This window comes from Myxocyprinus asiaticus, chromosome 28 (assembly GCF_019703515.2).
Source record: "Myxocyprinus asiaticus isolate MX2 ecotype Aquarium Trade chromosome 28, UBuf_Myxa_2, whole genome shotgun sequence".
In the NCBI taxonomy this organism is placed as follows: domain Eukaryota; kingdom Metazoa; phylum Chordata; class Actinopteri; order Cypriniformes; family Catostomidae; genus Myxocyprinus; species Myxocyprinus asiaticus.
In genome coordinates this window covers 45,865,549-45,880,349 of record NC_059371.1, presented here as the reverse complement: position 1 = coordinate 45,880,349, position 14,801 = coordinate 45,865,549, and the positions used below count along the sequence as shown (strand labels likewise).

Sequence of the window (14,801 nt, the reverse complement as noted above, 5' to 3'; positions counted from 1 at the left end):
ATTATTATTATTATTAGGGGTTCAAGCGCTTAGTGCTGAAACCCTACTGTAATTATTACTATTATTATTATTATTATTATTATTAGGGGTTCAAGCGCTTAGTGCTGAAACCCTACTGTAATTAAGATTTTTATTATTATTATTATTATTATTATTATTAGGGGTTCAAGCGCTTAGTGCTGAAACCCTACTGTAATTAAGATTTTTATTATTATTATTATTATTATTATTATTATTATTATTATTATTATTATTAGGGGTTCAGGCGCTTAGTGCTGAAACCCTACTGTAATTAAGATTTTTATTATTATTATTATTATTATTATTATTAGGGGTTCAAGCGCTTAGTGCTGAAACCCTACTGTAATTAAGATTATTATTATTATTATTATTATTATTATTATTATTAGGGGTTCAAGCGCTTAGTGCTGAAACCCTACTGTAATTAAGATTTTTATTATTATTATTATTATTAGGGGTTCAAGCGCTTAGTGCTGAAACCCTACTGTAATTATTATTATTATTATTATTATTATTAGGGGTTCAAGCGCTTAGTGCTGAAACCCTACTGTAATTAAGATTTTTATTATTATTATTATTATTATTAGGGGTTCAAGCGCTTAGTGCTGAAACCCTACTGTAATTAAGATTATTATTATTATTATTATTATTAGGGGTTCAAGCGCTTAGTGCTGAAACCCTACTGTAATTAAGATTATTATTATTATTATTATTAGGGGTTCAAGCGCTTAGTGCTGAAACCCTACTGTAATTATTATTATTATTATTATTATTATTATTAGGGGTTCAAGCGCTTAGTGCTGAAACCCTACTGTAATTATTATTATTATTATTATTATTATTAGGGGTTCAAGCGCTTAGTGCTGAAACCCTACTGTAATTATTATTATTATTATTATTATTATTATTAGGGGTTCAAGCGCTTAGTGCTGAAACCCTACTGTAATTAAGATTATTATTATTATTATTATTATTATTATTATTAGGGGTTCAAGCGCTTAGTGCTGAAACCCTACTGTAATTAAGATTTTTATTATTATTATTATTATTAGGGGTTCAAGCGCTTAGTGCTGAAACCCTACTGTAATTATTATTATTATTATTATTATTATTAGGGGTTCAAGCGCTTAGTGCTGAAACCCTACTGTAATTAAGATTTTTATTATTATTATTATTATTATTAGGGGTTCAAGCGCTTAGTGCTGAAACCCTACTGTAATTATTATTATTATTATTATTATTATTAGGGGTTCAAGCGCTTAGTGCTGAAACCCTACTGTAATTAAGATTATTATTATTATTATTATTAGGGGTTCAAGCGCTTAGTGCTGAAACCCTACTGTAATTAAGATTATTATTATTATTATTATTATTATTAGGGGTTCAAGCGCTTAGTGCTGAAACCCTACTGTAATTATTATTATTATTATTATTATTATTAGGGGTTCAAGCGCTTAGTGCTGAAACCCTACTGTAATTAAGATTTTTATTATTAAACTTCTTTCTCGTTGTCATTATGGGGTATTGTTTGTAGAATTTTGAGGAAAATAATGAATTTAATCCATTTTGGAATAAGGCTGTAACATAACAAAATGTGGAGAAAGTGAAGCGCTGTGAATACTTTCCGGATGCACTGTAACTGCAGATCATAAACACTCAAGCCATCAGTCATCATGTTAATAAATGATCTAATGTTTAAATATTTAAATGAATAGGTCCTATTACAGGATCAATACAAGTTCAGTTCAATCGGCAGCATTTGTGTCATAATGTTGATTAGCACAAAATTAATTTGGACTGGTTCCTCCTTTTCTTTAAATGTGTGTTCCAGTGAGACACTTACAATGGAAGTCAATGGGGTCAATAATCTGTAAACATTAAAATACTCACTGTTTCAAAAGTATAGACACAAGACATAAACAATATGTGTGTTAACATGATTTCACTGTTATAAAATCACTTACTAACTACATCTGTGGAAAGAGACAATTTTATCACTTTGTTGCCATGACAATGCAAAATTACTGAAAAAAAAAAATGATTTAAACAACTTTACAGCTCAAAGTTTTAACAGAAGAATGTAAGTGCTTTTATAAAATTATAAGCGTCACATTTCTGACTTTAAACCTCCAAATATTGCCCCCATTGACTTCCATTGTAAGTGTCTCACTGGAACACACATTTAAAGAAAAGGAGGAACCAGTCCAAATTAAGTTTTGTGCTAATCAACATTATAACACAGATTATTTCGATTGAACTGAACTTGTGTTGAACCTGAAATATTCCTTTAAAATAGGAAAACCACACAATGAAAAATAAACACCAGGAAATTGAATGCAGCAGTTTGTTGCAGATTTCAGTAGTTTATTTAAAGTTGAAAACACATTCAAACAAAAACCTGCTGAAGCCGATGGAAGTAAAATCCAAACCCAGGACCAGAACCAAACGATGTGTATAGTGCAGTGAGAAAGTGCTTCAGAACTCTGTATGAAAAGCGCGTCTCGCTCAGCAAATGGACATGTAAAGTGGTTTTCGGTAAACGGAAGAAAAAACTCATTCAGTAAAGAACTTCAATCCAGCTTCAGTATCAAAACTAAAAACAAACACAATAAAAGCAGCCATAAGCAATCAGCGCATATCTGGACTGTTCCGGGTTCAGAACCTGTAATACTGGCAACACACACACACACACACACACACACACACACACACGCACACAGTACAGACACACAAAACACGCACTCAGCACAGACACACACTCAGCACAGACATACAAAACACACAAAACATACGCACTCAGCACATCTCACACACACACACTAAACACACAAAACATACGCACACAGACAGACAGACACACGCACAGACACGCAGGCACAGACAGACACACACACACACACACAAAACACACGCACTCAGTACATCTCTCACACACACACACTAACACACGCACAGACACGCACGCAGACAGACAGACAGACGCATGCACGCAGACAGACAGACGCATGCACGCAGACAGACAGACGCATGCACGCAGACAGACAGACAGACGCATGCACGCAGACAGACAGACGCATGCACGCAGACAGACAGACAGACGCACGCACAGACACGCAGGCACAGACAGACACGCACGCACGCACAGACAGACAGACGCACGCACAGACGCACCCACGCACAGACAGACGCACGCACATGCAGCACATCACTGAATGCGACGACTGCAGCAATCTATGAACAAACTCTCTGATCTAACATCGAGAGAGAGAGAGAGAGAGAGATTGGGTGAGAGAGATAAGGCACCACCACTGTTTTTATTAACTAGGAAAATAAATACGTGTACACCGATCACTGATTTATGAAGCGTTGATGTTCGTCCATTATAAAATGTGCTAGAAATCAGTTCAATGAGGAAACCCCACCATGACATTCAACTTTCGTTCCAAAGCAAAAAAGGTCACATGTCCCGTTCATCTTCACAAAATTATTTTACAAAAATAAACAAAACACAAAAAGGCGCAGATGACAGTTCCTTATCGGTGCGGGTGAGAGTTCTTTTAGGGCCAATCACAGTCCAAAAACCAGAGAGAAAGTAAAAATAAAACAGGGGCCAGAGAGAGAGAGAAAAAAAAGCAAAGAGAGATTTCTTCTGTGATCCTCCCGTCCACAGGGGGCGTCTCAGCGGCGCGGTCCCGAAAACCGGTTCTCTCCACTCTGACCGCCACCTCTTCCCGCCCCCATCCCTCCCCTTGATGAAGGCGGGCCACGGCCATCTCTGTCACGCCCCATTCCATTCCCCATAGGACCCCGGGGCCCGCGCCGACCATCAGCCGCGCCTCTGGTTTCCCGCTCTCGAGCCGCTCGCGTCTTCTTCTCCTCCACATTGAGTCGCACTTCACCACGGAACATGACTGGCTGCAGGAGAGAAAAACAGTCACTTCCTTACGATATGTTTCAGCGTTCTGACGGCATTCAGTATACATTTTCATTTCAAGTCTTAAGGCTGATTTATACGAATGCGTTGAACCTATCCGACGCGCACCTCTTCAAAAATATCACTCATTTTACGATAATTTAATCAATACTTCTGAACGCAGAAATTACACTGCTTTTGTTTATGAAACAGAGTTAGGATAATAATTATACAGGAGAATTTCCAAATAGATACCAAAATAGTAATTTTCCAAATATTGTAGCAGTTTTTTTAATTACTCGACACCCCCAAAGACAGTAAAGATTCACAACAGGAAGCATTCTTCATGATCCAGAATCTATACATGTTCAATGATAATGTCAATATATAATCTTATTTCTCAAGAGTAAAAATATACAACCATGTCATAATTATTCAACCCCTACTTTATGTGCCCGTTTCTTAAATATGGAAAGCTGCAAAATGAATAGTTTAAGGCCTCACTCTATAATGGCACTTAAGTTTCAAAATCTGTTTAGTGTCGTAGAGCAAATATTGCAATCTCACACACTGTACCCTGTTTACAGGCATTACTTGTACTATCTGCAAGTATTCTGACTGACATGTAGATGAAGTGCTAAAACTGTCCTGTCTCTTTAAGACGAACGGCAGGAACTTTCAGTCGGTTGTGCACGGAGTAAAAGATCGATCTTGGGATTTAAATCGATACCGTTCAAATGAAAATCTTGATTAAATCTGGGTGAAAAGAAAAATATTTTTACCCAGCCCTAATTCAAACCGTTCAAACTAACCTTAGCTCCCAGAATCCTTTGCACAGGCTCAGAGTCATCAAACACCACGAAACCAAAGTTTGGCAGTTTCCCACCGACTCCCTTCGTATTGATTCTCATCTCTATGACGTTCCCAAACGCTGAACGAAACAAACAAACGTGAAACGACACAAACACTCCAATCATGATCAGGGTCAAAGGTGAAGTGTGACTCTTACTCATGAAGAAATCCTTCAGTTCTCCTTCATCAATGTCATGAGGAAGATTCCCAACAAACAGCTGATGTGTGTCAGGATACCGAACAGTCCTGCGAGTGTCCACATCACCACCATCAGACTCCCCACGACCTGCGCACACACACACACACACACACACGTTGATATTCATTATCACAGTATTTGAATCGGTCCTCTTGTCTCTATTCAAAGCTTTACAAACAGAGCTGGAGATTTTGATTAATTTTGTTTTCTTTCAGTGACCGTTTCTGCAGATTACATCTATAGCAGATGGTGACAGAAGAGCATCATTTATATGTGGTCACCAAATCACAGACTACGTTTACATGGACACCAGAAAGCGGTTTATTACAAGAAAGCCACTTAAGGCTCAAATTCGGTGTTTTTGTTTACATGAGCCATGTTATCGTCTCTTTACTCACGTATACATGCGGCTGCGTCGGCAAACGGCTTTCTCAACAGCAACGTAATTTCCCCACAACGCTTGAGTAAATAACAAACATGCATCCGAGGAAGACTTTGTTATTCTGCGCTTTATTTCCAGATATTCCAGAGTTGATGCTGTTTCTCTATCTCGACCTGCAGCAGAATTGCGCTGCAATAGAGGCATTTTCCTCTTACATCAAACTCCGAGATTCCCCCAGTGTACTAATGCATATAAACCAGTGTGAGCGACAGTCGATATTTTACATTGATGTGTATAAATGGGTATAGTTTAAAGCACACATGGGCAACCTACAGCCCGCAGGACAGATCCGGTCCTCCACATGGTTTAATTGATCCTAAAAGCATTTTTTTCATTGGACATTTCAGTTATCTTGCATTGAGACCTAACGTGCCTCCACAAGCGTTTAACATGCTCAAGGTTGCCAGATAAGAGATTTGAAATATTCCACCTAATGTTACTTATTTTGTGCAATCTGGCAACCATACACACGAGTGTGCTCTTTCTAGCTCTCGCTTTCCCCTTTGAGCAAACTCAGCGATCTCTTGTGTGACATTCTTCTGCTCGAGGAAAAGTGTGATACGGCCACTCAAGAGAGAGTTTTCATGGCAGAATAAACACCCTGGTATTGGCAAACTACCACACTACACTTATTTCTGCCATGGACTGATATAGCAGAAGTAGTAGTATGTGAAGTATGCAATTGTGAACGCAGCCCATGAAACACGTGTAACCGTTGTCATGTTGCGAGTCTGGCCAATCGTGAATGAGCATCGTCATCATCAGAGCTTGTGCACCGGCCGACTGCTCTCGAATCGCTCTCGCGGTACTTTGATGGCATACGTAACAGTGATGTGGCGGCGGTTCAAGTCAGACAAACTTTCAGCGTCGATCGGTCTGCGCAGCGCTTCATGAAGTCAAACACACCTAATGTTTGTGTTGATGACAGTAACCACAAAAAATGTGCCGTGAGATATCTCCTCCCCCCCATCTGTATTTTTTTTTTACGGATTTACACAATTCACATGAGTCACAATTTTAGGTCGGAAAAAACATCCCTGTGTAACTCACCTTTAAAACTGATGTACTGTTTCCCACCCTGAACTTCAGAGACACTGCCATCTGACAAACACAAACACACTGTTACACACACTGCTTTTAAATCGACTAATACTTGACCGGCGTGTTATTATTGTGTGTGCGTGTCTCACCAGTTCTGGCAGCTCGTGGAGGGAAGGCTCTCTCTCGCCGTTGATCTCTGGGTAACACTGACTGAACTTCTTGTTTCATCTCCACACGAGGCTGAGAGACAGACAGGTTAAACTTGATCAAAGTCCCTTTCAAGACCATTCAGTCCACTCTCGATCATCTGTGGAACACTCTCCAGCAGCTATTTTTCTACGTAAACAAGCGGCATAAAAGTGCAGCTCCTGTCTACTTGAATGGGGAAAGACCGAAATCTCCAAAACGGTTGGTCAAGATTACGATCAGAGAACATTTAAAATCAGCAGTAAAATATGACAACACTGGCATCATACATTGTGCTTCTTTACCTCATATTATGCTAAAAAACGTTATTTTTCATGCTGATTCAGCTAATGCACATTCTGGAATTGATTGACAGGCGATGTCTGTATCTGAAAGGTGATTGGCTCTTTTACCTGTAAGGTGGGACTTCCTTTTCTACTTTCACCATATTGGGGTGTTCCAATTTCTCCCATTCATTTTAACAAGTGCTTCATCTCAAGATAAACGGTCTCGGGTAAAATCCTCTTCAGAAACATTATGAATAACTTTCTATTCAATAACTACATAAACAGCTGACATTTAATCAGAATCAGCTTTATTGACAAGTGTTCTCATGTACACAAGGAATTATTTTTGTTGATAGCAGAAACACAACACAGAATATAAAACGAGGTAAGAGTAAAATAGACATACAAATAATAGGACATATAACAGAGTCGTATGTACATGTGCAAGTGGTAATGTATGTGCAAGTTAGGGGTATGTACAGTTATTGAATTAAATGAGTTTCATATTTACATTATTGCACTATGGGGGAGTCCTGAGGCAGTTTAATTTTTCATGAGGAAAATGGCCTGAGGGAAAAACTGTTCTTGTGTCGGGATGTCCTGGCACTCCGTGCTCTGTAGCGCCAACCAGAGGGCAACAGTTCAAAGAGGGAGTGGGCAGGGTGAGTGGGGTCCAGAGTGATTCTACCTGCATATTTCCTCACTCTGGAAGTGTATAGTTCTTGAAGGGGGGGCAGGGGGCAACCAATAATCCTCTCAGTAGTCCGAACTGTCCTTTGTAGTCTTCTGATGTCTGATTTCGTAGCTGAACCAAACCAGACAGATATTGAAGTGCAGAGGACAGACTCAATGAATGCTGAGTAGAACTGTATCAGCAGCACCTGTGGCAGGTTGAACTTCCTCAACTGGTGAAGGAAGTACAACCTCTGCTGGGCCTTTTTCACAATGGAGTCAATGTGGGTCTCCCACTTCAGGTCCTGTGAGATGGTAGTGCCCAGGAACCTGAATGACTCCACTGCTGCCACAGTGCTGTTTAGAATGGTGAGGGGGGTCAGTGTTGGGGTGTTCCTCCTAAAGTCCACTATCATATCCACTGTTCTGAACATGTTCAGCTCAAGGTTGTTTTGACTGCACCAGACAGCCAGCTGTTCAACCTCCCTTCTGTATTCAGACTCATCATCATCTCGGATGAGGCCGATGACAGTGGTGTCGTCTGCAAACTTCAGGAGCTTGACAGAGGGGTCCTTGGTGATGCAGTTGTTGGTGTAGAGGGAGAAGAGTAGTGGGGAGAGCACACATCCCTGAGGAGCACCAGTGCTAATAGTGAGGGTCCCGGATGCGAGTTTACCCAGTTTAACTAGCCGCTGCCTATCTGTCAGAAAGCTGGTAATTCATCGACAGATTGGAGTGGGCACGGAAAGCTGGGTCAGTTTGGTTGAGAGAAGATCAGGAATGATGGTATTGAAGACTGAACTGAAGTCCACAAAAAGGATCCTTGCATATGTCCCTGGTCTGTCGAGATGTTGCAGGATATGATGCAATCCCATATCGACTGCATCATCCACAGACCTGTTTGCTCGATAAGCAAACTGAAGGGGGTCCAACAGGGGTCCAGTGATGTCCTTCAGGTAGGCCAAAACCAGTCTCTCAAATGACTTCATGACCACAGACGTGAGAGCGACAGGTCTGTAGTCATGAAGTCCTGTGATTTTGTTTTTTTGGGGACCGGAATGATGGTGGAGCATTTGAAGCAGCAGGGAACTTCACACTGCTCCAGTGATCTATTGAAGATCTGTGTGAAGATGGGGGCCAGCTGGTCAGCGCAGACTTTGTTTAACAGCTATTTACTGCCATCTTTCCAGCACTTTTACATTGTTTTAAATATATTTTTGTACTAATGATATTCAAAAAGGCAGACATGAAATTTAGTCAGTGGAAATTATGTTTGTAGAGACCGTTCACGTGTTATTCAAGGAAAACACAGGTGAAGCTTTGAGCTGATGGAGGCGTAAGAGAGTTTGAGTGCACCACAGCTCACAAATTTACATCATTAACAGGCGATAAACAGCATGTAATAAACATTAAACAACAAAACACACAATACAAACCTAATCTCTAAACTCTCAGCCACAAGCGGCGCTAATTCCATTATTGCCGCGATGTTTACATTTTCCCGGTTGTCGGCCAATAATATCAGCCGCCGATTGCTAATCGTCCATTGCTAATATCAATGTTTAATTTCACATTATCTTGATTTCAAAACAGGTATTTAATTGAAGCGTGTGGTTGGTGTTGTACCTGAGCGCTGGCGGCTTTCACCACGTGTGGTGAGATTCCAGAAGCGGGCAGTGCTCCGGCAGGCGGAAGATGCTTACTGGTCACTGAAGCCCATGAGAATGCCTGCTGATGAGATCATAAACACTCAACACAACATTTTGCATCAACACCGTAACAGCAACAACACCACAGCAGCGCTCCAGTTACCTTGGTCTGTTCAGTGGTGTGAGGGGGTGGAGTCTGGGCGGGGCCGGGGGTGGGGCCTTTCTCCTGTTCAGGCAGTTTCTCCTCCTCCTCAGGCTCCACCTCTGACACCTGGAGCTCTGCTTCAGGGTTAAGCTCAGTCTCTGCCTCCTGACTGGCCTGCGGTTCAGGCTGAGGTTCTGGCTCCGCCTCTGGTCCCGCCTCCTCTTGCTGCTCCTCGACTCCATTACTGCAGAACATGTGACAGTCTGAATACATGAGACTATTAGCATCAAGACTGATCAACACTGCAGTTTATCTAGTTTACTTGCTGCTAAGTGTTAGGAACACACACTGCAGTCACTTCCGCAACTCACCCCATCAGCTCAATGATATCATCAAGACTTCATGTGATTTTCAAGTACCTGACAGGAGGCGGCTCATAGTAGGTGGTGCTGGTGGGGGTGTCCTGAGTGGGCTCAGGTGACGCTTGAGTCTCGACCTGCTCTTCCTCCACCTCCTCTTCCTCAGAGTCTGCTCACACACACACAAACAACATTGTATTTACATTAGGTGAGATGACTGTGAATGTATCGATCGCGTATAGAATCAAAACAAGATGACAAATCATTCAAAACTGGAAACAAAATGTGGATCCAAAATCTGAGCTTTTTCTTTTCTTTTTACTATAAACCTCCACCTATGACCAGTAGATGGCAATATGTATGAAAACAAAAACAAAAAGGAGTAAGTGGAGATTTACAGTAAAAAGGGACTTAAATATTGATCTGTTTCTCAGTCACACCTATCATATCTCTTCTGAAGACATGGATTAAACCACTGGAGTCATATGGATTACATTCATGCTGCCTTTATGGGCTTTTTGGAGCTTCAAAGTTCTCCAATAATAAGAAGTATAAAATAATAACTAATATTAGAATGTTATTATACAATAGTAATGTATTTCAGTCATAATTTCAGTCATTAACGGCTTTTATTTTGACACTCCAGGAAAACAGTGACCTAAGAGAGTGAGTGTGTGCATGCATGTGTGCGCATGTGTGCGTAAGCTAGTTTACAGTAGTTCAATAATCTTTTCATTCAAGATGTGGTGAATTACTCATCCGGTTCCAATCTCAATGCATGTTATAAGTAATGTGAACTACTGAGCATCCACATCTGAGATGTTCGTGTAAAGTGCTCACATATCGCGAGCCCCTCTGAGAGCTAAAAACCACAGTACGTCATCAGCCGTGCATGCACACTATATATTTATTAAACGCAGCCTTTTGCGATACACTAAGCTATTCTTTGTCTTCAAGAGACTTTAAATAAAATGCACGAGTCATATGGACTACTTTAATGGTGCTTTCATTGCATTTTAGGAGCATTACAGTAACGACCAAGACTAACAAAAGATCACATTTGGATCGGGCTCGTCTGACCGATACCCGACCCAGTTAAAAACGTCAGTATCGGAGCGATCAGTGCATTCCTAGTGTAAACATAGTGTTTGTTTTATAGCTTTACCTCCGAGTTCAGCCTCAGAGTCTCCAAACACTTCCTCCTCATAGCGGAAGATGTCATTGTGCACATAGAACTTATTAACAGCCGAACCCTGAAAAAATAAATACAAAATCAACACCAGACGCTCAATATCACCATTTAACCCAGTGCTACATCAGATGGGCCATAACGTGAGAAGCCATTCTGTGAAATAATGAGTGTCGTGTATTCTGATCATTGTTGACTAATGAGTTTGCCAATGATGCCGATACTGAAATCCATAGATGTACATATAGACTTACTGCATTAATGAAAGCAAATGACATCTAATGAATTTAAATGAATACTTTACACAATACTGAGTGACATGGATTGATACTGGTTGATATATCAGTCCATCAATGTACATTGGTTAACAATTCACTATTTCTGAGTGTGTGTGTGTGTGTGTGTGTGTGTCACCTCAGGGGCGAGCACAAACGTCTGCATGAATCTCCTCATCGGTTGGCCACTATTGGACAGCTCTCCCATCACCTGGACGACGACCCCGTCTCCAAGGGTCGCGTGAGCATCAACATGTCGAATCTTAGTGTGACACTCACTGAACTGCAGTGACATCACCTTCTTATGAATCTCCTGCACACACACACACACACACACACACACACACACACACACACATAGTTAACCAGAGATTAGGTTGGTTTGAGATGTCAAACGACACGCCATTTCTCACTTCTCGTAGCGGATCAGACGCCTGTGAGATCAAAAGGCAGATATCACGTGATTCACTTTCATGCGCTGACATCACAGCTGTCATCATGACATCACAGCAAGTCTGACTTCTAACCAGCATACACCTGTCTGTGATCACCAATGATCAGTTCAGCGCAGAACTCATCTCCAACAAGCCTAATGTGACTGTGGCATGATGATGTCATCACCGTGAGACCGGCAGTGAACTCGATCACTCGTAAAGTGAGCACTCTATAGGGAGCATTGTGTGTGTGTGTGTGTGTGTGTGTGTGTGTGTGTGTGTGTGTGTGTTATTCACACATTTATTTTTTTTGTTTTTAATAATCAAATTAAGTCATCAATACGAATATGCATCTGGTTCTAACTGAAACTTCTATTAATTCATTTTTTGCAACACAGTATGCTGTTCTGAAAAGTTTTGTGCTTGGTTCATTTTTACAGTTTTTTGCAATTGCTGTTCGTTCTGGGAAAGATGCTAAAGACTGGGCACCTGATGCAGGGATTTGTCATGGGTTCTGATGGGGTCTTTCCAGTGACAAAAACACTCGTCGAGTCAGATATAGTGGGGAACTGACGACACACTCGACAGATCATTGTGTCGTTTACTTTGTTCCAAACACAGAAATTCTTTCGTCCTTATAGTCAGATTTTTCTGAACTCTTCCTCTTTGTGGCTGTCTGTTTTTCTTTGTCCGTTCCTTCTTCATCCTGACCTGTTTTTTTGGGCCGAGTAGAACTGAAATACCGCCGTAAATCCATGCTCCTCTTAACATCGTCACACACACACACACGTGTCAGCGATTTTCACAATGTTCTCCACTGCGCGCACAATCTCTATCGCTTAGCAACAGTAAATTAAGTGAGAAGGACACTGATAAATTCAAATAATAATAATACCAGAGTTAAGGCAAGTAAATGGTGCTCTCATATGTTTATATAACAAGTCAAGAGAGTGAATCACGTGAATCAAGGGAGGAATTTGATTACACTATTTCAGATAGCCCGTTGGGCAGGCCGGTGATGCATTTTGGTAGCCCGACTGGAAAACACAATAGCCCCGGGACGTCAGGCTAGCGATTTTACGAGCCCTGATGCTCTTCAATTTTTAAAACGTAATGTACTTTGTACGTAAACGTTGTACTTAATACAAGTACTGGCATCGTCCTCTTCAAATATTCTAAGTTCAGTTTAGGCAATGTTTAGATCATATTTGGGAATTGTTTAATTACTGTTAATGAATTACTGTTAGTAATAACTTGTAAACAATGTATATATCTCGTTTACATATTTGAGTTCATTAAAACCTCCCGTTATGGATCGTGGGATATTTCAGACCGTGTGTTCTGGTGGGATTGCTGATGTAATTGTAGGATGGGATGAAATAAAGAGACCAGCAGACCAGCGGTGCTGGTTTTCATGTTGTACTTTAACACACTATCACGGTGAATGCAGAAAACAATGCTTATTTATAGAGAAACGCATTAAGCAGTTTCATCATCATCATCATCTAGGCCGCTCTTCTTCTCTGACACTGACGGAAGATGACTGTACAGACAGCCTCAAAGTCTGCAGGCATGGTTACCACTCCTTTACTTCTCACTTCTGTAGCCCCGCCCAGCAGCGGTGAGCAGTGAGATGACAGGTCAGGCAAGAGCAGAGAGCCAATCAGAACAGTGGGCGTGTACTCTCAAGTCTTAAAGGAGAAGCAGCACCAAAACAGCGTTTCTGACAGAGGGCCAGAATGACGGTGGAAAATGTTCGTTTTACAAATATATTACCATTTTTATGCAAAAAAACATTAATATTATAAGTGAATCTCAAGGAACATTAAAATAATAAAAAAAGGCAAGTCATGGCCCCTTTAAAAGTCGCACGTTAATATTTTTGCATTAAAAGTAGTGTTTTCTCATGCTAACGTGGCTAAGAGTGACCGGTGATGAGGGCAATGATCGTGATGTGAGCTGTCAATCACTGTGTGTGTGTGTGTGTGTTAAACACTCACAGCCTGACCGTACACGGCCTCCTCTGGTTTCCCACTGCTGTCCACACCTCCATGAACATATGACGAGTTCCTGCCGTAAAACCTGCTCAACACAATAACAGTGTTACACTTGACTGTGTCATTATGATCAATGATTTAAATGTGTGTTTGTCTCACCTGTGCAGGTAATCAGGTGCTTTATTGAGGAGTGTGTAATACTGCCGCACAAACTCGCGTCCTACGAGCAGGGGGCTTGGCTTCTCCATCACCATCTCTTGCTCACACACACACACTGACACAACACACACACATTAACACAAGATCTTTGATCAGGACAGTCACACAACTGATAAACACGCAGACAGGCTGTAAGACAATAATGCCAATAAAATGATGCAAAAATTGACAGACAGATGGTTTTAAAGCACATATGAACGGACAGAGACAGACAGACAGGTGATTGATAAATGGGTGGAGTGACAGACAGGTGAAAGGATGGCGAGAAGGACAGACAGTGATGTTGTTTACATAGATGTACAGTGTTAAATACAGTGTTTACAAAATAAATAGACGGTTAGATTGAGTCTGACAAAAAGAACGATGTTTGGATATCTGGATGGCGCGAAAGACAGACATATACAGATAGATAAATAAAGAGATAACAGTGTGTTGTGCACGTGCACGCAGCAGACAGACAATAGCGCTCGTGATTTAGCTTCATGCTAACGCGCTCAAACTCACCGAATGTGAGAGAAACGCTGAATAAAACGCCGCGATGCCGCTCCGCACGCAGGCTCCGTACACACCCGAGCGATCCGAACGAGCGATGGGCGTTGAACACTAACCCTAACCCTTTTATCCACTGAAAGCGACTGCAGACGAACACAACCAAACCGCACTGACGCGCGCGCGTCCACACTGCCCTTACCGCGCACGCGCAAACACGCACGCACACGCACGCACGCGCCCGATCGCTGCTGACGCACAGGGATGCGACTTCCCGCCCGATAGGGTCGCGGGAAAATTGCGTCATGCAGCCTATGCGTGCTCGAGTCTTGCGGCAGGGGGCGCGCGCGTATACGAAAATGTACGATTTTCTTTTACGTCTTTTAAACAAAACTAAATTTAAGTAGATAATGATACAGTGAACTAATTAAG

The 14,801-nt window shown here is 41.3% G+C and overlaps 1 protein-coding gene across 2 annotated transcripts; it reads right to left on the bottom strand.

Annotated features, from left to right (window-relative positions):
* Nucleotides 1-2,364: 2,364 nt before the first annotated feature.
* g3bp2b (G3BP stress granule assembly factor 2b) lies at nucleotides 2,365-14,582 on the bottom strand. 2 transcript variants are annotated; one of them, XM_051661057.1, is made up of 13 exons: nucleotides 14,385-14,582; nucleotides 13,821-13,935; nucleotides 13,665-13,746; nucleotides 11,370-11,543; nucleotides 10,932-11,019; nucleotides 9,827-9,935; nucleotides 9,426-9,651; nucleotides 9,240-9,344; nucleotides 6,618-6,708; nucleotides 6,478-6,528; nucleotides 4,944-5,072; nucleotides 4,747-4,865; nucleotides 2,365-3,936 (listed from the first exon to the last, which is right to left on the bottom strand). In XM_051661057.1, the coding sequence occupies exons 2-13, from the start codon at nucleotides 13,913-13,915 to the stop codon at nucleotides 3,700-3,702; spliced, it is 1,506 nt and encodes a 501-aa protein (XP_051517017.1). In that variant the 5' UTR covers nucleotides 13,916-13,935; nucleotides 14,385-14,582; the 3' UTR covers nucleotides 2,365-3,699. The 2 variants fall into 2 exon arrangements, with proteins under 2 accessions (XP_051517017.1, XP_051517018.1); XM_051661058.1 differs by having other exon boundaries at nucleotides 9,240-9,341.
* Between the last annotated feature and the right edge of the window lie 219 nt (nucleotides 14,583-14,801).